At 60.7% G+C, this 23922-nt stretch overlaps 3 protein-coding genes across 3 annotated transcripts; all 3 read right to left on the bottom strand.

Moving 5' to 3' along the window:
* Nucleotides 1-757: 757 nt before the first annotated feature.
* BESB_020520 (uncharacterized protein) lies at nucleotides 758-5504 on the bottom strand (the record flags this gene model as incomplete). The annotated part of the gene is made up of 5 exons (XM_029360761.1): nucleotides 758-2491; nucleotides 2810-2920; nucleotides 3351-3733; nucleotides 4188-4404; nucleotides 5031-5504. The coding sequence occupies 5 exons, from the start codon at nucleotides 5502-5504 to the stop codon at nucleotides 758-760; spliced, it is 2919 nt and encodes a 972-aa protein (XP_029216120.1).
* A 3356-nt stretch (nucleotides 5505-8860) lies between these two features.
* BESB_020530 (serine/threonine specific protein phosphatase) lies at nucleotides 8861-12896 on the bottom strand (the record flags this gene model as incomplete). Its single annotated transcript, XM_029360762.1, has 2 exons — nucleotides 8861-10750; nucleotides 11022-12896. 2 exons carry the CDS (start codon nucleotides 12894-12896, stop codon nucleotides 8861-8863), a joined length of 3765 nt encoding a protein of 1254 aa, XP_029216121.1.
* A 6177-nt stretch (nucleotides 12897-19073) lies between these two features.
* On the bottom strand, nucleotides 19074-23786 carry BESB_020540 (uncharacterized protein; the record flags this gene model as incomplete). Its single annotated transcript, XM_029360763.1, has 6 exons — nucleotides 19074-19282; nucleotides 19608-20490; nucleotides 20761-21310; nucleotides 21721-22068; nucleotides 22458-22584; nucleotides 23063-23786. The coding sequence occupies 6 exons, from the start codon at nucleotides 23784-23786 to the stop codon at nucleotides 19074-19076; spliced, it is 2841 nt and encodes a 946-aa protein (XP_029216122.1).
* Between the last annotated feature and the right edge of the window lie 136 nt (nucleotides 23787-23922).

Below are 23922 nucleotides of genomic sequence, written 5' to 3' on the forward strand. Positions count from 1 at the left end.
GATAAATATATTTTATTGCATAGGTATAGGCTGTGCGTGGTGAGATCCTACAATGCAGAGTCAGATCTCGCTCTGCGTGAGAGTCCCGCCGAGTGAGCACGTATCTGCGGCGTGAGTGAGATCCCCACGTATCTCGCTCTCGGGGCTCAGCACCAGGCATACGCATATACTCGTATAGCGGGCACCTGTATTGCCGTTCCCCTAATCCTGTTCTCTACAACAATTATATGTGTGTGTCTCTATGGCTAGAGGCGTCTGCTTTTGAATGCGCGCGTAAGCCGGACGTACTCTTGTATCATATGTATCATACACGCCGCTTGGATGTCCGAGTTCAGGGTTGTGCGAAGACGCAGCTCGCCTTTGTCTTTGAGTTCTCAAGTTTTTTCCATCATAGTAACTCAGTTGCTTTAGCTGTCGGTCAACATCGGCTCTCACCGTTGAAAAAAGGGAAGTTCCGACACGTATGTCATCACTCTCACCCGCTACTACAGAAGCTCAAACCTGTTTACGGTACCGCCTGCTCAGCTCAGACGCACACCGACCAGTACCGCAACGCCCCCAGCATGCAACGTAGCGAGCATAAAAACATATACGAGTTCGTACACGAATATATATATCCATGTATATTCGTGTGTGCGTGGAAGTTGAGAAGGGCACCTCCTGGGAGGTGGTTTTTATGCTGCTTTCCCGCGGACTGATTCGGTCTTCCCCTCGTTTTCGTCAACTCCGCCAGCTCTTTCGCAGTTCCCGACTTCGGTCAGAAGGACGGCGGAGGAGGCGGGGGCGGCGGCCTGGCGCCCTGGCCTGCGGAGTGCAGCCCAGGCGCAAAGGTCGAAGGAAACGGCGACGAAGGCGCGTACACAGCGAGGTGTGCCGAGGGCGGAGTTTGGCGCGGATACGCGCCCGCTTGCGTCCCCGAACCCCCGTGGCAGCGTGGCCGCGTCCAGGGCGGAATCGCCGACGGCTGCCCCGCGCACGTGGCGACCGGCTGCGCGTAGGACGCCGCGGAGTTGAGTGCGGACGCCAGATGAGAAGGCGACGAGGGATAGTTCCCTCCCGCGCCGGCGGACGCGTCTGCGCCTCCACACGCGTGCCCCTGACAGGCATACACGGCTGAGATGCTTGGAGGAGGCACCGGCGCACCGGCCCCGGCGGCGTGCGGCGCATGCGCGCAGCCACTTCCTGCCATCGGGTTGTGTGAGGCGCTGCCGCAGCCCGCATGCGCACAGTGAGAAGCGAAGGGCGACGCCCCTGCGGGGGATGCGTAAGAGACCCCCATGCATCCTCCGTGGCATCCTCCGTGGGTTTGGCCGCCATGCGCGCAGCACGCGTGGAAACCCGCAGAGGGAGGTGGTGGGGGGCCGGACAACTGAAAACAGCCGGCCGCATGCGAAGGCGACCCAGCGGCTTGCGGGAGCGCGGACGAGCCGCCAGGCGAAGGCGGCAAAGGGCTCCCGGCGTGAGGCTGTGCATGCGCGTGCGAGAAACAACTAGACGAGCAGGGCGCAGACGGGAACGCAGAGGCGCTGCCGGCCGCAGATGGAGGCGGCGGAATCCCCGTAGACACGGCGTTTCCATCTGCACACGTGGCTCCCACAATGTGAGCCGTTCCACCTTCTTCGCCCCCTCTGCAGCTGGTGTGGTGCCCCGCTTCCGCGCTTCGTCTGTGGGCGGCGTCTCCCTTGCGCCCGCGTCCCCTTTTCGAGCCCGCTCCGCCTCCGCGACCGCCTGTGGCTGCAGGGCCGCTCCCCATGGGCGGCCCGGGGACGACGTAGCCCTGGTCGCGCGCTGCGCCACCGGCGCCCGCAGCAGAGCCGCGGGCAGCCCACGACGAGGGATAGGGCGACCCGAAGGTGTTTTTCCCCGGGTCGCCTCGGCTAAACGAGAACTGCTTCTGCATGGCCTCCATGCGGAGTTTTTGCTGCTGTTCCTTTTGCTGTTTCTGCATCTCCAGCGCAGCCTCTTCCTCGGGGGAGATCTCCTTTCCTGCCTCTTCGTACTTCTCCTTCAAACTCGTCACAGGCGTCCGCCCGTCGCCATCTCTTCGCAGCGCGCCCGGGCCTGCGCCCCGGCCTTGGCCGCGCGCGCTCCGCTGCGACCCCGAGGAGCGCCCAGAGACGCCTGAGACGCAGGAGAGTCTGTCGTCCTCTTCGTCCTCTTCGCCGTCGCTGCCTTCGTCGCCGCTTGCGTAGAACAGACGAGAGCGATGCGTCGATTTCAAGTACGCGGGGACCTGCCCGTGCTCGCCGAGCAAAAACGAGGAGTGTGCGACGTCACTGAAAACCCGCAGACCCGTCGAGAGGCGCGCGCTCAAGTTGGGCGATGCCGACGAGGGGGACTGGGCCCCCTTCTGCTCAGCCTCAGAGGCGCTTCTCGCCAAGTAAACGACGTAAAACGGCGCAGCCACGGGCCCGAAGGTGTCGGCGACTGCTCCCAGAATCGTCTTGTCCTCCAAGCACACCACGGAGCCCAGATCGAGCGGATTGCTATTCTGCCAAAAAAAGACATGAAGACAGCGGGTCCACAGACGTGCAGAAAAACCGCCAATGCGGACAACTTCCCTGGCGAGCCCTGCTGGAGGCTTTGCACTCGTGCGGATAAAGTCTTCTACCGAGCTGGCGGGTGTCGTCTCCTTCTGTATCTCTCTAGAGCGTCACGTCTCGACAGCCGACATGCTCGCCCAGGGATTGTTCACAACGTACTACCGTCCACATACATCAAACAGAACGCATCACACGGAGATGGAAGCCTGACAGAAACACAATACGGTCGCAGAGGCATCTCATATTTTTGACTCCATTTCGCTTACTTCGTCGCCCTTTATCACCACCATGGCGTCTACGACCGCGTGCACAACGCCGCACGCTTTTACGGCGCATTCGGGCGCGACCTGGACCGGCAAACCCTCTACTTCGATCGGCTGCGAACAAAGAAACGCGAGGCGCAGACTCCGAAAGATACAGCGTCAACCCTCCTGACCTCCGCACGACGACCCTGGCTCGCTGGGTCGGGTATCGATGCAGTCAATGCAGTCACCACCGCGCGCACTGGAGGCATCGGACACTCAACCGCCCTCCCCCCCCCCCCTCCGCCCTGAGGACGACAAAGAGCGAAAACAGCGAAGTCCAGCTATCGACACTACGAGCGATCATTGACGGTAGGGGAGAGAATACGCGAAACGTATGCGCCGGCTGCTAAGGCGCCTACGGCGCCACATAAAACGGCACATGTAAGACGACCCCTACGACGCGTGCAGATGACATATGTCTGTTCCCTAGAGACTCGACCCCTGGCGGCAACGCGTGATCGCGACGTATAAACAAGATGTTCCTAAGCTGCAGGCGCCTTACATGAATGCCCGACCAGGAGGCAAGGCAGTCTGCGTCTTTCCGCTTCGGGTTCTCCTCGCCGTCGTCGTCTTCGTCATCTTCAATCTCTTCGTCAGGGTCGACTTCCTTCCCGATGAGCGCCAGCAAACCCTTCAGTTTGTCGGCATACGACTCGCCACTACCTTCTGCGGGCGCGGCCTCTTTCGAAGCCGAAGGCCCGCATCCCTCGGGGGAGTCAGCGCCCGGCGTCTGCTTCGTCTCCTCGGTTGCGGCGGCGGACTCTGGGGACGCGCGGCTCGAGGCGCTGCGAGACGCTGAGGCGTTGCGCGCCTTCAGAAGGCCTTCTGTGACTCCCGGCAGCGAATCCGGATGCGGCAAGAGACGCTGCCGAAAGCGTTGCTCAGCTGCGTACAGAAACAAAGAGGAGAGACCCGCACGTCGCGGAAGGACGGAGCGGAAGCCGCGTGTTGCGCGGCGACCAGGCCGCGAAACAGATCCATGCTCATTCGGATAGGATTGAAACCCACAGAAACAAAACGCTAAACAAAAAAATAATACCCGACGGCTGAGCGAAAAGGACATCTGTCTACAATGTGCATAGCTGAGATGTAGGGTGAAAAGACAAGCGAGTTTTGAGCGTCCATTCACACCTGTGGCGACCTCTATTGGACGTCAAAGGCTGCGTCTGTCAACACATAAAACTCTCCACACACGAGAAAAGGCAAACCCCTCAGCACGACTAACAGCCCGGTCGCGAATTTTGTCTCCGCTCTCCGCGAGACAGTGTGACAGACAACGAACGCGCCTGTTTCTTCATGAATCCGAGGCTCTCGGGCCACCTGAGATTGGATGTCTCACACTTCATTAGAGCCTCGAACTCCTGGTCGTCAGGCTCGTCGTCGTCATCGTCTTCGTCCTCGGCCTCCATTTCGCCGCCGCCCACTTTTTTTTCTTCTTCTCCCGGAGCCGGCCTGCCGCGCGGCGCGTTCTCTGCCGACGCAGACTCGAGGCTCTCGAGGACATCCGGCTTCAGACTTCCCGCCCGTCGCTGGGCCTCCAGCAGCTGGTTTTCAATCTGCACAGAAAGACAAGCTGCAGCGGGCTCCACACGATATAAGCGAACCATAACCCTACACCCTAATCCCCTCCTGACTCGGATGCGAGACGCGCAGAGACATCAAGCTCGAGTTCAGCCGCGCGCGGAGCCCCAGCGCTTGACGCGTCAAACGCCGGCAACTGGAAGCACACGCGACGCATGGACTCAAGCAGGCCTCAGGCACCTCTCAGGAGCCATTCCGGTGACTGAAAGATCTGATCAACAGTCCCGAGTTCGCACTGGTGGGCGGTCTTCTCTCTGCGGAGCGAAGACAGGGCATCCGTCCCGTGTAAGCCGACATGAGAGACCAAGCTTTTTTGAATCCCTGTGGTGTTGCAGGTTCGCGATCTCCTCGCCCATCGCATTCCGCGACCGTCCCATTGTCTCACAGGCCGCCGCTGCCGTCCCCGCGGCGGCGCCACTCGAAAAGACGGTCCCAACTAGTTTCACCGCGCACGCCAGCTACTCGCTCTCTCTTCTCGCGGTGGGTTGCCTGTTTTTTCGAAATAAAGCGATATCTATGCTTCACCTTTCGCTCTCCCCGAGCGGTCCAGGGTGGAGGCCCTCTGCAATATCTGAATATTTTTGTCTTTCTTTCGCCTCACCTGCGCGACGTGTGCCACGACGAGGAGGTCATCGATCTCCGTGTCTCCATCGATGACGAGGTCCTTCTGCAGGGCCTCCTGCAGCGCGCGGATCTTGGCGCTGTCTTCCTTCTTCGCGCGCGGCGCCGCTTGCTCCGCGTCCTCGGCGTCGCTCTCCTCCTCGGAGGACTCCGCATCGGTCTCTCCTTGCGGGACCCTCGCAGCGGCCTCCTGCTTATCCGCAGACGCAGAGCCAGAGACCTGAGCAGCTGCTTTCGCAGGCGGCGTCTGCTCAGAAGCAGTCGCGGCGGCAGCCGGAGGCGGCGGAGAGGTCGAGGGCACCGAGGACGACGCCGGCTGCACGCCGTCGGTCATCTCGACTTCCCCTGTGGGGTCAGGCTGCCCAGACAGCGCAGGCGCCGCCGCGAGGCTCTCGCTGGGCGCGCCTGGCTTACCAGCTGCAGCCGCTGACGCGGCGTCGCCGCTATCCGCCATCCTGCGCGAGGATCCGCGACTCCTGAGGAAACGCGAGTGAGGCAGGCGAAGAGATCGGAGGCCGTGGACCAGCGGCGCGACGACGCGCGGCAGGGTCGGGGAAGCGCTTCGCGGCGAACGGAAGACTGAGAGATGGCGCGGAGACCTTGAGCGACTCGCGCCCGGGTACGGAAGCAGTCAGAGTTCGAACGAGCCTAACAAACTCGGGGGCGTCGGCTACAAAAAGGGCGAGTCCCGCGGTGTACCGTCTGCAGGAGCGAGTAGGGTGGACCGGACACGGAGTCTACATGAGGCCGAAGCCACAGAGCAGACAGAGAGGCGCAAAAAAAATAAACCGGCAAAAAAGAGAAAAGACAGCGTGGGGGTGCAGGATGTCTCTTTCTGGCTGCCCTTATGAAGCCAACCCCAAGAACGACCCGCAGCGCTCCCTCACGCGTGCAGCGGCTCTCCGGCTGCGGTGCTGAGGCTCTGTCTCGAGAATCCTGCCTCTTGTCCCGCCGGTCTGTTTCTGTTGCGTCCTCCTCCTAGTTCTCTGTGTCCTCTCTTGCTCGCCAGTGATTTCTTTCCGTGCCAACGCGCTGTGTGGTGGCGACCGGTCTGGGCTTGCCAGCGGAATGACCCTGTGGGAGCTCGGCGCTCTGCGAAGGGCCGAGGGAAAACCGAAAAGGCAAAAGTGAGTGAAAATTAAGAGAGCGGCAGAGCTGAGAACGAGAGACCAAGAGCCTCCGCGGAATGTTAACGCGGACGCACTGGAAAAAGTCGTCCGCATATCCGACTCGACAGCTGCTGGAGTGCATGCGGAAAATTCAGTCCAGCTGATGAGAGAGAGACGGCGCTTTGTCGTCTCTTTCTTGTCTTGAGCCCACACCACCGGCGACAGCCTCACAAGCAGCTCGTCGGCTGGTGTCTTTTACAGTTGTAGGTTCGCAGGCGTCGGCTGCACGTTTCCTTCGTGCGGAGAAAAACAAGTCCCAAAGGCCTACGCAGGCCTGCCCTCGCGATGTAGCATAAGCGAAAGCTGGTCGCCTCGCGCCGGAGGGGCGTTGCAGCCTCTGAATGCCTTGAGCATACTGCGGCACCAGGAAATGTCTGTATTCCAGCTCATGAATATCTGCTTCCTTACACTTGGAAACCAGAAACGCCGACACCTGGGTCCGCTGCAAATCTCCCAAAGTCTACCTAGCACGGAAACGTCGCGAGTTTGCCACGACGAGTGGGAGGCAAGAGGCAAGGAAGAGAAAAACGGACAAATCGAGAGGACGGGGACCAACAAGGGAACCCCGGGAGAAGAGACCGACGGTAAGCAGATAGAAAGACTCTAGAGCGATGGAGAAAGTGTTCCTTGGGGCGGGGGAAGGCGGCACGCCCGCAGTCATGCATACCAAGCAGCGCCGTCGGGCAGCGTCCATCCGCACTCAGAAAAAAGGAAATCGTCTACGTAAGAGGTCCGAGGAGAACATCCTCGAGTCTATAATCAAGCACGTATTGGGGGGGCAGGAGCCTGCTTTCAGGTAGTCGATGACCTTTGTAAAAAAGAGAGTAACGGACGCCTTTCGTGCGCCGAAGGCGGCCCTTTTGGCCTGATGTATCTTGGGGCCGAAGCTTCCATTGCATCTGCTCTTCTCCGTTGTTACAGCGATGCCATCAACGCATGTTCAGCAGGGAGAGTGTAGTGACGCTCTGAGATGAGTAACCGTTGAGAAATCGTGCGGGCGTGCTCGACCTTGTTCAGGCCTGCATCGACCTCACCGCGGATGCGTCTTTGAAGTCCATGTCACTCCCAGACGTGCGTGTAGGCAAACGCATGAGCACAGTGTCCGGTCTGTATGCGCATGTGCAGCCGTAGTTTGTCTGCATCTGACTTTCCGGGCTCTGTGTGTATTTGCGCTCATGGAAGGCCGCCGGCCTCGCGTGCTACCAACAGTTACGCCAGAGTTCAAGGTTCTCCGCCAGAGGCTTACAAAACGGAAAGACACCTCGTACCACGCAGCCGTCGAAGAACGGAAACAGAAACGCAGTGGCTAGCTAAGTGCGGTGGGTACTGCATTTCAGTCGTCGGGCTTATTCAGATAAGATTATTGTGCCACATGCCTGCATGTATACGAGATGCGTTCACGCGCGCAGAACTCAAAGGCGTTCTAAAAGTGGAAGCGAAGTGAGTGGCATCTGCTTTTCTGCCAATTTTAAGAGCCGAACGAGGTTCTCATGTAACAAAAACAATAGACAAGCGCCGTCCAAGCAGTGTACGGACACGTCAGCTGTCCTCCAGGACGCCACATTCGAACCGCTCTCCTCTCCAAATAGGAAGAGTCGGAAATGTGTTGATTGGCACGACGCTCAAAAATCCCTTCCTCGGCAAGAAGCTGCACGCTTCCGCCGCATAAATCTGCTTTTGTGCACAGGCACCTGGAGGAAAGCAGTCTCGCCTTTTTCCCGTCCCCTTTCGCAGACGGCTACGAAGTCCGAAAGCACACACTGTAGCTGACAAGCGTCTATCCTTCAAATTCCCCTAGTCGCCCACGCGTCCGCGTTCGCTGCCTGGACTCTTTCATTCACACAACTTCTTTCGCCCGCGAAGACAGAAAGACGACACAGAATTGCATGCGCCGCAAAGGTTGTGCTGAGGAAACCGAGAGCGCACAACTAAGACATCGAGAGACGAGAGCGCCGCAGCCGCGGCAAACAGATAGATCCCACTGCAAAATCGTTTCCTCTGTGCCGCGAGGGCGAGACACAAGGAAGCGCGCCTCAGGAAGGATCCCGAGGCACGAGTGATTCGAAAAATAGAAGCAAAAGCTACCCGATTGTCCCTGCTTGTCCAGCAGAGAAGAGTTTCTACGTTCTGCGCTACGCCTCCGCAGAGGCTCTAGTGTGAAACGACTGCACCCGCGATGATTATCCTTCTCCGCCATCACGCGAAGAAAGCCGCGACACGCAGCCAACACGTGATTCCACGGAGAGGCAGACCCGCCGTCCGCCCTGTATCAGCAGCGGCTCTTCCTGCCTCGTTGTTTCCATTGTTAACTCCCAGATACTGTCCTCTCCCCTCTTTCTGTCGCCGGGAGGAGTGCCTTCCACGAGCGTGCCCCGCCCGCATCCGCACAGACTTACCCGCAAAGCTACCAACTCGAAACGAAAGCCCTGCTTTACGCGCACATCAGCGCACGGTGGCATCTTCGTCTTTCACCTTGAGACAAGCACATTTCGTCCTCTACATATGCATACACACACGCCCCTGAGTGCCTGCTGGAGAGCAGATCAATCGCGTGGAGACGTGGATTCTCCTCCTCATTTTCCTTCTCTTTCTTCTCTATCGTTCACTGGCAAACGCTCCAGATAGAATTTCCCAGTGCGAGTCATGGAGCCGTTCCTTTGCTCTTCACCCGAGGCGCATTTTGCAGAGCTTTGCAGGAGGGCGCGAGCGCAGCCAGCGCGTTGGGCGGCGCGGGCTTGTGCCGCACGGGAGACGAGGCAAGGCAAGGCTTCTTTGGCGGCGAGGCTCGTCTCTCCCGGGCTGCTGCGCCATCGATGTGCCTCCGCTTTCGCATGCGGCTCGCAGCCTCCTGTCTGTCCGCCACTGCTGACTCGTGCGGCCTCGGCGTGGGCGACTCACCGTGGCGTGGAGTCTCCGCGCCGCGAGCTTTGACGTTTGGCGACAGGTCAGCGACGCCGCCGGCCCCGTGCGGTCTCCTCCGCGGCAGAGAAGTCTCGTGGCTGCCGTTGTTCACCGCGTCTCTCTTGACTGTGTGACTCAGTTTCGGCGCCTGGCAGGCCGCAGGCCGCGCCACGTTGCGTGGCAGATCCGCGGGCGCGGGTGTAAGTACGCTCGAAGGCGCGCCTTCCTCGAGGTCGCCCGACTGGGGGGGGTGCGACAAAGGCGTTCGCGCGCTGTCGAGTTTCTGCGCTTTCCGCGGCTGCAAGTCGTGGCAAACGGATTGTAGAGGCTTCATGGGGCGTTTCTTCAACGCCGTCTCGCTCCCTGCAGCCTGCTTCGAGGACGCAGAGGCCGAGGTCGGCGCCACCCGTGTGCTGTCCTGAGATTGCGCTGGCGGGCGCGCCGGAGCTCTCTTCGCAAGCGGCTGAGCTCCTGAGGCCCTTAGGGGGCTGCGAGTCTGCGGAGGCGTTTCGCCGCTTGCGGCAGGCGACGCCCCCTCCGCAGCTGAGGAGGCGACGTCCAGCGACTTGTCAGCAAACCCTTGTGCGTCGCGAGGTCGGTTCCCTCCCTCCTGTACCGGCCGCGTGCCCTCGGTCTTCGCCCCCCCCGTGAGGCGCGCGAGCCTCGCTGGGGACGGCGAGGCCGTGCGTGCGCAGGGAGACGCCGTCAACTCGGGATGCTGTGTGCCCGCTGGCGAGAGCTGCTTCTTCATCCATACGCCCTTCGCCTCCTGGCGCGGACCTGCGGGAGACAACCCCAGCGCCGCCTTGCTCTTCGCCTCGACCGACTTGCCGGCGAACGAGGGGATCCGCGAGCCCGACGTAGGCCGCGCCTTCGGGGCGGGGGCGGCAGGGGCCTTCGGCCTCCACACCTTTGTGGGCGCAGCCCGCGGAGGCAAGGGAATGCGACTCCCTGCGCGCATCGTGCTGAATGACCCCTTCCGCACGCGCTGCAGAGACGAACCTCTGGGCGAACGCCGCGCCTTCTTCTCAGGCGACGTCTCGCTCTTTGGCGCATGACTCGCGGCGTCCCCCGAAGATGAAGCAGCCCCAGTGGCAGGTTCAGACTCCGGCGCCTCAGGCTCCGCCGGGGCAGGCGCCGCGGGCTCCGAGGGCGTCCGCTCGCTCCCGGCATCCTCAGCAGCAACCGGGGCTGCAGCTGGTGGCGAGGTCGCTGCTGAGGCCTCCGCGGCACGCAGGTCTTCTGCGGGCTCCACGCTCCGAGCCTCTGGAGCGTGGGGGGCGGTCTCCGCGTTCGGCTCCTCCTCGGAGACGCCTTCCTCCTCTTCGCCGTCTGGGCTGTGCTCGAGGACGCCGGCAACGCCCTCGAGGCTCTCCTCGGAGACAGTTGTGGAGGTCATGCAGACCTCCGTGGGGGGCGGCGACGCGGCGGCGGCGCCGCTCGCCGAGGCCAGCGCAGGCTCCAGCGATCCGTTGAACGCAGGGTCGGGAAGCCCCTCAATCCAGATCGCCACGCAGCTGATGTCGTCACGCTTGGCTCCCTTCCGCGCAGAGGCGGCCGAGGCGTCACCGCGGCCTGGCGGGACGTGCCGCGCGCCGATGGGGCCTGGGACGAAAGGCTTGTCAAAGGGCTGCAGAGAGCACAAGAGAGACAAGAGAGAGCGCCGTAAATCCAGAATGGGCAACACATATACAGAAGCATATATATATACACGCACGCACGAGTCGCAGCGAAAGCGGCGCCTATCCTGCCATTCCAGACTGTGCGCCTCAGTCTCGAGGCCTCTGCACTCCCCGGCGGGCACTCAGTTGCTGGCGCGTGCGCCGGCTCTCTCCCTTTTCTCTCTCTCTGTCGATCCGTTTCATTCTGAGACGATATGACGCATGTCGTTTCCTGCGTACCCTGTCGGCGGCGCGTCGTCTGGCGAGCTTGCAAATCATGTCGGCGATGTCCTGCGCCTTCGTGCAGGCCTGCTTCCCGAAGCCCATGGCGACGGCCTCTTCGGGGCTGATGGCTAGCGAGGCGAAGACTTCGATTTCTTTGTCAAAGAGATTGTCGGCGACGCCGTCGCTGTAGAGGAGAACGAGGTCGCCGGGGTGCAGGACGAGCGGCTGGGGGGGTCCGAGGGCCATGTCGGCGCTGTCTCCGACGTTGTCGATGCGCTGCAGGACTTGGACGAAGCGCTCATGACCCTGGCTGCGCAGCTCGTCCCAGGCGTCTTCGGCGGGCAAGTTGGAGAGCTGGTAGGGTGCGCCGTTGGACCAGCGTTGTTCGGCGCTGCGGTAGCGAATTTTGCGAATCAGCCGCGGCACCTGCGTCGGGCTGGAGGAGAGGACCTGCGTGGAGAGCGGCTCGCTCGCGCCACCGGCCATGAACTGCATGTTGCGCGGCATCATTTGCCGGCGGAGGACAGTCAGCACCGAGTCGCCCAGGCAGGCCACCCCCAGCTGACCCAGGTAGCGATCAAACACCCCGACCACGGCTGTGCTGCTTCCCCAAGCGTCCGGGCTCTCGCGGCGGACTTTGGCATGCGCGGACCCGAGGAGCTCGCGCGCACGCAGATTCACATTCAGGCGCGCAAAGCCCGGTGACAGCGCCGTCGGCTGCAGATGCTCCTGGGCGAGCGTGCGGCAAGCCGTGGCGAGCGCCGTGGAGAACTTGGAGGCATCGATCCCCTCCGCCGCCCAGCTCCCCACGCCGTCAAACACGCCGAACGCGCCTTCGTGCTCCAGAAAAAAGTACGCGTCTTCGCACCGGTACGTGCGGCCCTTGGAAATGCGGCAGCCGCCGACTGAGAGACTGAAGGGCAGCACCTCCGGCAGGCGCAGCGGCAGCGGCACGCCCATGTGGATCGAGCTCGCGCTCTTCAGATTGAGCTTCTTGTCCGCCGCTTTCGCGCCCTTCCGCGGCGAGGCCTCCGCCAGGAGGCGCGCGCGCGTCGGCGTCGCGAGGCACTCGCAGAGCTCGGGGTTGTCGGCGTTTGCCTTAAGGAAGGCCTGGCGCCACACGCGGTACCGCGTGGGGTCGACGGAGAGATGCGAGAGGAGGGCGATGCCCTCGCGGAGGTGTTCATAGATGGCGACGGGGACGTACGCGATGGCCTCTTCGAGGACTGAGCAGTCGCGCTGCAAAAATCCGGCGTAGAGCAGCTTCACGCGATCAGGCGGAAGCGTCCGGAGGAACTTGTCGGCGACAGCCGAGCCCGCCTGTCGCACCAGCGCGCCGCCCTCGCGCAGCTGGAAGGCGAGGAACTCAGTGCGGATTTCGTCTGCGGCAATCGCGTGGTCGCGGAGGGTGCGAAACATAGGCCGCAAGTCCCCCAGGAAGGCCACGGTCTTCTGCAGCAGCTCCAGGCCCTTCACCAAGTTGCCGTAGTCGCTCTCTTCTTCGCAGGCCAACGCCGGAATCCGAAAAACGAGCGTCGTCTGCCCCGGCGGACTCGCGCCCGCGGCGCCCGAGGGGAAGAACGTCGCGCTCGTGAAAAACGGCGGGTACGGGTTCGAGAGGGTTGGGAACGCCTGGTCCATGTGAATCAGCACCAGGCGGGAGCCCTCCGCAGTCGCGGCCTCGTGGACGTCCACCGTCGCGATGTCGAGAATCGAGATGACGTTATTCCAGAAGCGCAGGCCCGCGTCATCCAGAAACACGCGCACGCTTCTCCACTCGAAACTCTCCTGGCGCCACGCCGGCGCACCCCCCTGCGCCTCCTCCAAGAGCGCGCAAGGCACCTCCAGCCGGCCGCTGTGAACGCATTTGACTTCCGTCGTCGTGTTCATCGTGAGGCCGGGGGCGGGAAACCGGAGCGAGACAGGAAAGACGCGAGGCTCGCTCGCGTGCGCGCCGAGAGACGGCAGCCGAGGGGAGGCGGCGCGAGCTGCCAACACGAGACTGGCTTCCGCGAAGCGGTCTGCGGAACTCCGAAAAAAGAAATCTACGAGAGCTTAAGCTACGCTTCTGTCCGCCTCGAAAGACGGAGACGAGGCAAAAACTGCCGAAAAACAAGCGCGCGAAGCGCGACCCCACAGGAAAAGCAAACAAGGCGGAAAGCGGCAGACTCTGTCGGCGGCAGGAGCCCGTCACCCGCAGAGAGAGCAGAAAATTTAAAGTTGGACTGTGAAAATGAGGGAAACGGGGCAGACAGAAGAAGAAATGACGCGAGAATACGTGTGTCGAGACACCGGGAAGAAAAGACTTCTCAGATGATGTGCTGCGCTGGGAAACGGATCAAAGCACAGGCTGAGAGAGGGAGGAGAACGTGCAATAGACAATATGCAGACATGAGTTGTTGCGAGCAAGTCAGAAAAGCTACAGGGCGCGCGGCGCCCGCTGGGCCGAAGATGGCATGAATGCGTTGCAGCTGCGTTCTACTCGTGAGCAGGGAAAGCCTGTTTCCTCCGCGCCAGCACCATGTGCGAGTCGCGAGAGAGCATCGCGGGGACGTGGAAACAGAGGCGAAGCCAGGAGGCAGCGCCACGCTCGCGGACCAAGAATATCTGCCGACGAAACTCAGACGAGGCGGTGGCGGGGTTGTTCCAAGAGCTCAAATCTCCGCGCGTCACTGCGACGAGGGCATGTTTTCCACCGCACACTGCCTTGTCAGTTCCTCCCGCCGTTCTACGATGAAAAGCTCGCCAGCAGCTGTATCTGCAGGACAGCTGGGAAGACGCGGCCCGCGAGCTGCTGAAGCAGAAGTCGAGGTTGGACGGAGGTGTGCGAAGCAGGGACCTGCACAGGCATCGAAGAAATCAGCGAATTCCTGCGAGGTTCAGCAACGATAGGGGAGGTCGGTGCCTCTGCTGTAGAAATGTTTGCGCCGGCCGCTCAGTTCTTGCCGCACCCAACTTGGCGGCTCATCGCGAGTTCGCGCTTCCCCAATCAGCCGAGGCTGCGAACGCGCACGCTCGCCTGCAGGCGTGCCTTGTTGGCGAGTTGTGGCGGTGTGCTGACATGAAGACGTTGCACGAATTTGGGAGGAAACTTTCCTCTGTGTGGAGCGAAAGACGTGGCTCTCCGACGCGAAGCAACTTCTGCTTCGTTCGTGGCATTTGCGGATTTGCAGCTGGCTGGGGCGGAAAGCCAGCGACGGAGGGAGAGGTTGGAAAGCAGCGAGGTTCGCTCTTGGTGAAGCGAAGAGACGCAACAGACGCCGCAGACGGAAAGAAAAAAGGAACAAAACGCCTTCAGCAACTCCTCGGGTGGAAAATCAGCCTCTGCGTATCTTGCCCAGCAGCGTGCTGGGGACGGGAGACCGGAAGAAAAGACTTCCTTGCCCTCCTTTGGAAAGTTCGCGAAGAACCGGAGCAGAAAGGCAGCAGGTTCGAGGGGTCTACCAGCCCGAAGAAATCGAAATAGAAAGCACAGTTGCAAACCATGCAGGCACAACGTAGGTGTTCGCAGCGTTGCTTGCCGTCCGCTGTCTTCTCCCCCTCCATTTTTCGTCTCTCGAGTTCCACCCACCCTCCTCGATGCGCGCCCACGAGACATGCGCTCGCGAGTCTCGCACGGTTAGCAGAAACACACACTCGACCAAAAGGAGGGAAACAGTCTGACTGTATGAGAAGCCGAAATTCTATACAGACACACGAACGGATGCAGAAAGGGGAAAAAAGAGCTTTCCCCTTGCCCGGCCCCGCAGGTGTTGGCCTGTTCGTATTTACCAGGCGACGGTGGAAAGATTCAGACACCTATCTCGACGCTCGTGCCACCGTCTGCGAAAAAGAACCGACGGCGTGAAAAGGGAGGTCGAGTGCCTCCCTTGAAGCTCCAAATTAAGAAACGCAAAGGGGCTCCCAGTTTCCCTTTCGTGCGTATCTTGGGAAATCCTTCAGATTCCCTCGGGTTGGCACTACCTAAAACCGAAGTTGCATTCCACGCAGCGGGATCCGCCGCTGAGAGTCTGGCAAGCAACGATGGAAGTTTCCTCAGCGGCGGTGTCTTGCTGGTTGCCGCTTGCGCTGAGCGTTCATCTTCTAGAATGCTATCCCACTCTTTGTAAGATTTCTCCAGACTATTCTTAGTCTACACAGCTGCACAACTCGCTGCGGAGGGGCAGTCATCCTAAGAGCGCCAGCAGCGCCTACGACCTGACCCTCGATCCGTCAGGAAAGTGGTTGTAGCACCCACAGGGGACCGCACAGACAAAGTCTGCAAATGGCACTCCATTCACGCAGCTGTGTTCCGGCATTCCGTTCGCTCCGTATTAGCTTCGTTTCCCGGAATCGGAGCGTCGCTTGATGTGAAGGCGGCAAGTGGTACGTCTGAGGGAGCAGTACGCAGGTACCCGATTTGAAGCGTCGAAATGTGTCTCGTGTGAAGTCTTCCGCTTTCCGTTTGTGCCTGTCTCTTGCTGGGAAAAGACCTGAAATCTTATTCCCTGTGCGAGAGAAGCATCCTCCGTACCCGCACACCACTGCACTGTAAGAAGCGTCGAAGTTCATCGCGGCATCCGCGAGCTTCGCGGTGTCGCTTCAGTATCAATTTCGGCCGAACGTCACTCTCCGCTTAACAGAAAACATGGTCGAGTCCTCTAGCGAAGAAGGTAGCTATGGATTCGTCAGCTCCCATTAACACCACTTTTATTACAAAGACCTGTCAAGCATCCGGTCGCGGAACAATGGATCGCTGGAGCGCTCCTGCCGGCGCAGCGGCCTCCAAATCAACCGTAGAACTGCTTGAATGTAGCTCCTGCCACAGAAGGCGAAGAAGGAAAAGCCCCGAGAATGCAATAAAAGATAGATTCCCCAGGGAATCTGTCAAAACATTGGCAAACTAATGCTTCGGGCAAAGCGTGGCGCCGGCGCTGTTGTTGGTATCACTCCGCAATACCAACAATCGTTGACAACCAGTCATACAAAAATATAACCGCATGCCCTCTTATGGTGAGTAAACCGAGATCTCCATTTCCTGGAGTGCTTAATAAATCCATGCTTAGACACTTCATGGCGCGGATCCCGTGGCGGACGGAATGTTCAATAGGGTATGTGGGAAAGGCCAGGAAGAAGCGCTCAATCCGTAGCGCCCGCCACATACGCAACCACGTGCGCTGCGTATTTCGAAATAAGGCATGCTTTTTCAGCATCCTAGTGTACTCGGCGGCGTACGGTAGATCTCAGCTTTTAAGAAAATAGGGAAAGATCTCTGTACAGGGGACAGTGCGCCGCTCTGCAATACACAGCATATTGAGGGGCGCTCCTGATCTGAAAAACGTTCTCGTGGATTGTCCGTGAGGACAAGTGCGCCCTCTTGATGACCCATTCGTCTGCCGGGGATTGTGCCCAATATTTTCGAACTGGGATGAAGACACAATAAAGAGGAGCGCAGCATCTGTCCCATCGTTTCACCAGGCCTCGACGTGGTTTCGCCGGTTACCAAGCAATAATGTGCTAGCACGCACGGCCTCCACGACGATGCTTTCCTGTACTCTGAGGCCTTGAACACGTCTTCAAATGGAAACGTATCTGAGACAGGCATACTGGAATCACGAGCTGCTGGAGACGCAACATGTCGTATGGCCTGCACATCGCATGTATCGGCAAATCGGCGGCGGGGATGCGAAGAACTTTCGCTCTATCGGGTCACTTTTCAAAAAGTCCATATGTGCGCGCAGTGACGTGGGCGCCCGCTTTACTCCACTGTTCTCAGTCAACGCGAAAGCATCCATTCGCAGAGCGACCACAAGACTACCCACGCTAGCATATGTGACACTAAAAGGCAAGACTGCAACCCAGGAAGCGTGAAACACCTCTACAGATGGATCGCTAGTGAACACGACTACGAGTACTCCGTTGTCGATCGTTGAAAGCCTGCCGTGTTTGCTACCACGCTATCAACTCAGTATTTCCTACAGTGCTTCAGTGGTGCGCTAGCACGCAGCAAATGCACGGTGGTGTCTGTTGCCGGCAGTGAAAGGGGCCACCCACAAATGAGAGCAAACAGAAAACCGCGCTTGGAGGTGTCTTACTGACAAAGAGCAGTGCAGGGAGGCAAACGCCCCCTGCTGTTGGTGCTGATTTCCTTCGCAGAGGCCATGAGGACCCACAGCCATATACGTTGTACACCACCGCATGACCGGGTAACATAAGAGAAATAATTTTAATTGATAATCGAGCGTTTGTCTTGAAACCCGGGTAACGAGAACGAGCTATAAAAAACACAACGAACATACCAGTCTCGTCGAGTGCCTGGCCGCTGATACCGCGGAAGCTGTGAAATATGTCTGCCGCTGTACACGACAAGGCACCCAGCAAGACCTATTCCACATCGCCAAGGCCCTTTCCTTGAGCATTCGATCCTTCTGTCTAACTGGAGACACTCGCTCCATCTGCGTCCGCTGTCTTCTATCGTCTAGCTAAGTCGGAAAAGGAACGTGCAGCGCCTGGGTCATGACTCGCGCACAAGCACACTTCCCAGTTTACGAGAAAGCACTCCTTTCGCGCCATTCACCCAGGCAACGGGGGATCCGTTCGCTGCCCTTTCACGTGCACACACGCAAAAAACATTGTTACCACAAGAAAGTGCAGACCGGGGACACTGGAGTGGGTTTGGCGGAGAAGGCGCGAGGATACACACAACCTGACGCGTGCACCAGCGTCTTCCGTGTCGCGGCACCGTCCCTGCGCGCGTTCGGGCTGTTCATTCAGACCGAGCACGGAAAAATCTCACATTCCACTCCACATTCTGTGTGTCATGCTACGCCCTTGATTGCGAACTGCCACAACATGCGGACTCAGTGCGGAGTCAGCGGGGAACAAAGGACCGTGAGATGCTCCCGCGGAGAGCTCCACGCACCTCGTAGCTTGCAAAATTGATTCTAACCAAACCCCGTGAACCCTGTCGCCAACAATTCGGGGGCAGCAACGCACCACACCAGCTTGGTACGTCACTGCATGCTCGCGCCGCCGCATCTCACACATGCGAAGCGCATTGGCCCTGGAGCTGGCTGTGCATGACGCACGGGCCGGCGGGCTGCTTTCGTCTCGCAGCTCGCCACTATAGAAAAAACGTATAGATCTCTTAGAGACATCGCAAGCGCGTGAGAAGACGTGCCGGTTTCTTCTGCAAAGGGACGACAGGCCACACTCCTAGGCGCCTCACCTTTCTTCGGCACCCCGACCCACCCCCCCTACCGACGTCCCCCATGCTCTCCCGGTGGCTGTGTCGGGGTGACTTTGTCCCTTCTGGAACGGCAACGGCGGGCGCCGCTCTCTCCACCGACCACCAAGCTCCGCATTGCGCATTGGACGCCGATCCTGGCGGGGCTCGCCGTTTATGACACTCGCCTCTCAGAAGAGTTCCGGCGGGAGAGGCTGAGTCGAGGCATGCGCCCACGTGAATTCCTTGCCTTCCACGGGGTGACGCTCGTCCCCTAGAAGACACCGGTTCGCGATAAAAGTGAAGCGCAGCGTCTCCACCGCAACAAGGCGAGGAGACCGGTTTTCACTCCTCCTTGTAAGCTGTGAGTGTCGGCGAGTCGCCGCGAGTTTCCACCGTCAAGCATCTATGCTCTCGGTGCGTTACGCCACACGGAGGACGACAAGGAGCAGGACTAATACGAGATCAGACGGTGTAGCTCCTCCACCAGGACTAGCCAATGAAAAAGCCAAATGTCATGTACGCCGCACCAACTCGCGCCCTAGCTCAGCCTTGGGCTCCGCCGCGGCTCCGTGGCCGCCCTCCCCTGGCGTCCCACAAGAAACCCCCCAGCTGTGCGGCAGCTTGATCTCGGCAACACCCGCAAGCCTCGGATTCCTCCTCCGCAGACGCGCGTGGCACTGCCCGTGCGTGTCCAGACTTCAGCTCGACTCTGGCGACTTCGGACGCGCGCCGCCGCTTTCGACGATCGGAGCAAAGACCGCAGCTGCGCCGCTTCCCGGTGACAGGGCGCGCCGTCCTCCGGCGTCGCCCTGTCACCCGCTTCCTGGCATTGCCTTTCACTCGAGGCGGTCGGTGCCCGCCTACTGCTGCGGCGGCGCAAACAAGTCGCAGTCGACTACCATTTGCAAGCTCGCGGCAACGTGCTTCCACCGGCTCGAGGAGTCAGGCACTGGCCAGGTCGCGAACAAAAAGCCGCTCGCCGCCTGCTCTTTCATGGCCTCGTCCAGCGTCGCGCCCACGGCGCCTATAAGAGACTCCGCAGGCTTCTGATGACGCGACTGGAAGTGCTCTGAACAAAACAACGTAGACGCCGCGAAACGCAAGGTGGCGCTTCGAGGAAATCCCACAGAGTCCAGACACCCGCTGCACCCGAGTGAAACCTGTATCTGCACTGCATAGATTCATCTACGGACTCAGATTTACATGACGGATGCGCGGGGCGCTCAGACACCCGCAACTGCAACAGAATGCCCCCCCCCTCCCCCCCCAAAGCGCGCAGCACGGCTGCGTAGCAACAACTTTGAACGCGGCGCCTTCTGCTCCACACGAACTGCCCGGGCGTCGACGTCACCTCTCTCGTCGCCTGGACATCTGCCCGCGGTCCTACGGCATACCTGGCGTTTGATGATCCGCGAAGAGGACCCGGCCGAGATGGGGGAGGCGGAGAGGCTTCAGGTTTCGGGCAGCTCGCTCTTGCGCGAGGAAGAGCAGATCGTGGAACACGCCGCTGTCGAAGAGTCGGGACTTGAGGAGCTGACATACGTTGGGCGCCACCGCGCTGCAGAACGTTTCATACATGGCGGCGAAAGTCGCTCGAGCTTCTTCAGAAAGCTGACAGGCTGCCCCGCCTCCAGTGCTGGGGCTCTCGTCTATCTTGTCCCGCGGCGACTTCTCGGCGAGGTTCACTAGCCCTGCGGAGGCGCGAAGCCTCGAGGAACTCTCTGCCTGCTTCTTCTCTTTCTGCGCGCCTTCACTCCCGCTCACGGTCTCATCTGCTGTCGACAGCAGCTGCCTCACGAGTCGGCTGAGCAACACCGAGAGGCCCTCGAGCTCCGTCGCTCCCGCGAGTTTCACACTGGCGATTTCGACGTCGTACTCGCAGGCGATTTCGGCGAACGCCCGCGTGAAGATCAGCATCTGGTTACGTGAGAATGACGGACCCGCGCTCTTCTCCGCTGCGTTTGCGCGCTCGCGCTTGACACGGTTGAAATAGTGCAGATCGGCGGCCGCCTCCATCTCGCGGACACACGACGCCATCCGGTCAGGCGAGGCCCGAATATACGCCGCGCGCCGGATGAATGCCTTCTGCACCTGCAGCACCTGCTCCAGGAACTCGGCCATCGCCCGCACACGCGCAGGCACACTCGCAGGCAGCGCGGCGACGCCGCCGGGGAAGAGCAGAGCCAGAAGGGCTTCGAGGTCGTGCTGGTGATCCAGAAGCGAAGCCAGCCGCGCAGGCCGCGCAAGCGGGCCTTGCGAGCGGAGCGCCTCGAACGTCTGAGCGACACACGCGTGCTCAGCCAAGAAACAAGAGCTGGAGGGGCGTGAGGGCACACACACACATGTGGAGAGCCGCGCGCGCCGACGGCCGCCGTCGGCGCGCGCAGCCGAGCAAGAACACGCATCAGAGCTGAGCTGCAGGACAGAAAGCAGTCTGGTTCCTCGGGGCTTGAAGAATGATTGCGCTACTCCATCGCCATCAACAGCCTTGTTTCCATTGTAAGGGGTTCAGGGGTAGCCACCTGGAGCTCTGCGTCTGGCGCTTACCTTTCTGACGGCAACGACGACGTCGGTCAAGTCGACCAAGCCGAGAGCGTACGCCTGCGTGACGGCGGAGACGCTTGTAACGTAGGGGACGACCGGCGTGCCGACTTCGTCGAGGAGTTCACCGTCCTTCAGGCTCGCGAGTCGCAGTTCGCTGCCTGGTGCCAGCGCGGGGTTTCCGCGGAAGCGGACTCTGACGGAATTCGCCGACGCGCCGGCGATCTCGGAGATCCACTCGCCCAGCGGCGAGGAGAGTTTCACGTCGTCCGCCACGCGCAGCTTGACGCCGGTACACTTGACGAAAAACAGTGGCGGCATGCGGGGCGGAGACGTCGGAGCCTGGTCATCCATCCCGCGGAAACGCGCGTAGGACTGCCGCCAGCGGTGCTCGTACAAGTCGAGAATCGCGCGAATCTTGTCGCCCACCAGCGTCCCCACTTGGTACGCCTGCCGCGCACTCAGCTGCGCACACGACCGCGGCCCATCTTCGTCGTCAGCGGAGATCGTCACCTCGTATGTGAGCGAAATCGCGTCCACCAACGTGTTGCCCAGTCTGAGATCCACAGTCCAGAACGCAGAGCAAAAGGGGCATGAAATCGGGGGCGACGCCCGTCTCGATCGCCCGCAAACGCCGCTCGCGCGCACTCACAACATGCGAAGACGCGGGCTGCATAAGGCACGTTCGGAAACCTCCGAACTTGTTGAGCAGCAGCGACCCCAACGACCCCGCCCCCCCTCGGTGCCAATAAACATCCCATACATATATATATTTGCACTGATATGTGTATGTGCGCGGCACCTGCATACCGTGAAGCGCGTAAACCAAAATGCACGCTTCAGGAAGTGAGCGAACTCTTTGGACTCCTACGAACGCCACCTGCGTGTTCCCTGTTCATCCTTTGCCCCCTGCCCATCTCCCGCCCCCCCCCCCTCCCCCCCTCGCTGCGTGCTCTCTCGTCTCACTTAATGCCGAAGCGGCTGGTGTTGCCTAGCGTGTCGTAGAAGCTGGTCTTCTGTTTGCTGGAGCTTTGGTTGCCTAACAAGCCCTCGGGGGCGGCCCGGTGCCTCGCACTCTTGTCTGCCTCGGCCTCCTTCAGGAGCCTTCCCGCAGTGAAGGCGGCGCGCGCAGCTCCAACCAAAGCATCTTGTAACGCCGCACCCGCTCGGTTGAGCAAATCTTCGTCGAGTTTCTGAGGAGAGGATATGCTCTGTTTCGCCGCCGGATCCTTGTGCGAGTGAATCACGTGGACAAAGTGCGCGAGCATGAACTCGGACGCCACCGTCGCAAGCCCCACTCCCACCTCTAGGTCTCTGCATACAGCAGCGCCGCAAAAATCTAAAAAAACGCCTTGAGAGACAGCCCCGGTTGCGACAGACGGGCACGCAGTGACGCAGCCGGACAACCCCCCTCTAGTAAAAAGTCTGGAGAGACACCGGCACACAATAGCCGCGCGTATTCGAGTCCTGACGTCTACAACGGGAGGCAATGCTCTCCAAGAGTCGACGGGCAAGACGTCTCTAGAGAGACAGCCGAAAAAGCCACTCGAAAGAAAGCCCTCCGCAGGCGTAAACCTGCCCCTCCGCATCCCCCGGCGCCACGCGGCGACGCACGCCAGATGCAACTGGCAAGCCGCAGCAGACACAGACCAATGGAAGTCGTCTTCTGTCCCACGCCAGGTGCGCAGAAAGACGCATCTTACCTCTCAGCGGTATCGCCGACGAATATGTACTTTGTCTTGTCGTCGATGAAAGAGTCTCCGATGGGCTGGCCGTTCGCCATCACCTTGGTGATGAAGGCCAACTTGTTCTCGCCTCGGGCGCCGCAGCCTGCGAGCCAGCACCACCCCGCAACACAGAGAGGCGGATAAGCCGCGGCAAAATAGAGACGCGACGCAATCGGTCTCCGGCTCTTCCTAACGCGCGCTGCGCGCTACCCCCCCCCCCCCCCGCGGCCCACCCGCCAGGCTCGGCGCAGGCAAACAGATACCCGGAAGCAGATACTGACGCGATGTCACCGCCATATCACACGTAGACGCGACGCCACTGTGTGCCGTCGCGCATCCACTGCGACGACGCACGCATACACCCACATACGCACATCCACATACATGTATACATACACATATATACATACATATACCCACATATGCACATATATATAAATATATGTATATGACGGGGGCTTGCATGCTTTCGGCATGGACTGCTTCCGCGGGGGCGGTGTGTGTGGAGCGCGGCTCGCGCGCGTGGCTGCTGCTCGGGGGGCGCAGCTGGACGGCGAGGCTTCGCGTCAGTTCCCGCTTACCTGCCAGGGCTCTGACGGGGTTGATCACATTCTCAGAGCCGACGCGCCAAGGTGGAGCTGCCTCGCCCATGATTTGTCTGGCGCCCCTGAGTAGAATGGAGCTCAGTTGGGTGAACAGGTGCTCTGGCCGGAAGAGCGAGAGATTCGGTCGGGCTGTGACAACCATCACGTTGGTGGGCGGGGCGAACTCGCGCAGCTGGCCCGTTTTCGAGTGGCGGGCATGCGGCCCCAGGGCCGTGAGAAAGAGCACGGAGCCGAGGCCGGGGTAGTCGGAGCCGCGCGCGTACCGATCGTCCACGCCGCCCAGCGACTTGCCCATGACCGCCGACCAGCCGCCCGAGGCTATGAGCGTGTCGTCGATGTCCAACATGAGCAGCACGTTGCCCGGCTGAACGGCTTTGCGGGAAGAGAGCAAACTGACTGCGGCCGCGTCCACGCACCGCAGTTGCTCCCACGAGCTCCCGGAGAGAGGAGCGACCGCTGGCGAGGAGTCGACACAGGCCAGGTTGTCCAGCAGGGACTCCACGCCCCGCTGCTGCTGCGCCGCACTGCTCAGGCTGCCCGCCGCAGAGACGGCACAACAGACGAGGAGGCCGCCGAGAAGCAGCAGAGACCCGGGGAGGCTCGGCACATGCGCGAGGGCGCGCGAGGCGCCGCGCCCGCGGAGGCCGCTCTGCGCCATGCCGACTGCACGCGAGAGATGATTCGAGGGCACGCGCACCATCACGGAGCGGGCACGCAGCGAGGCGGAAGGCTCCAGCAGACCGGCAGTCTAGAGAAGGACGCTACAACCCCTTCTGTACCCCAGGCATGCACCCAATGGCTACAGGAATTCGGTCACCCAAGGAGACTACGAAGAC

Source organism: Besnoitia besnoiti, chromosome XI (genome assembly GCF_002563875.1).
Source record: "Besnoitia besnoiti strain Bb-Ger1 chromosome XI, whole genome shotgun sequence".
Lineage (NCBI taxonomy): Eukaryota > Apicomplexa > Conoidasida > Eucoccidiorida > Sarcocystidae > Besnoitia > Besnoitia besnoiti.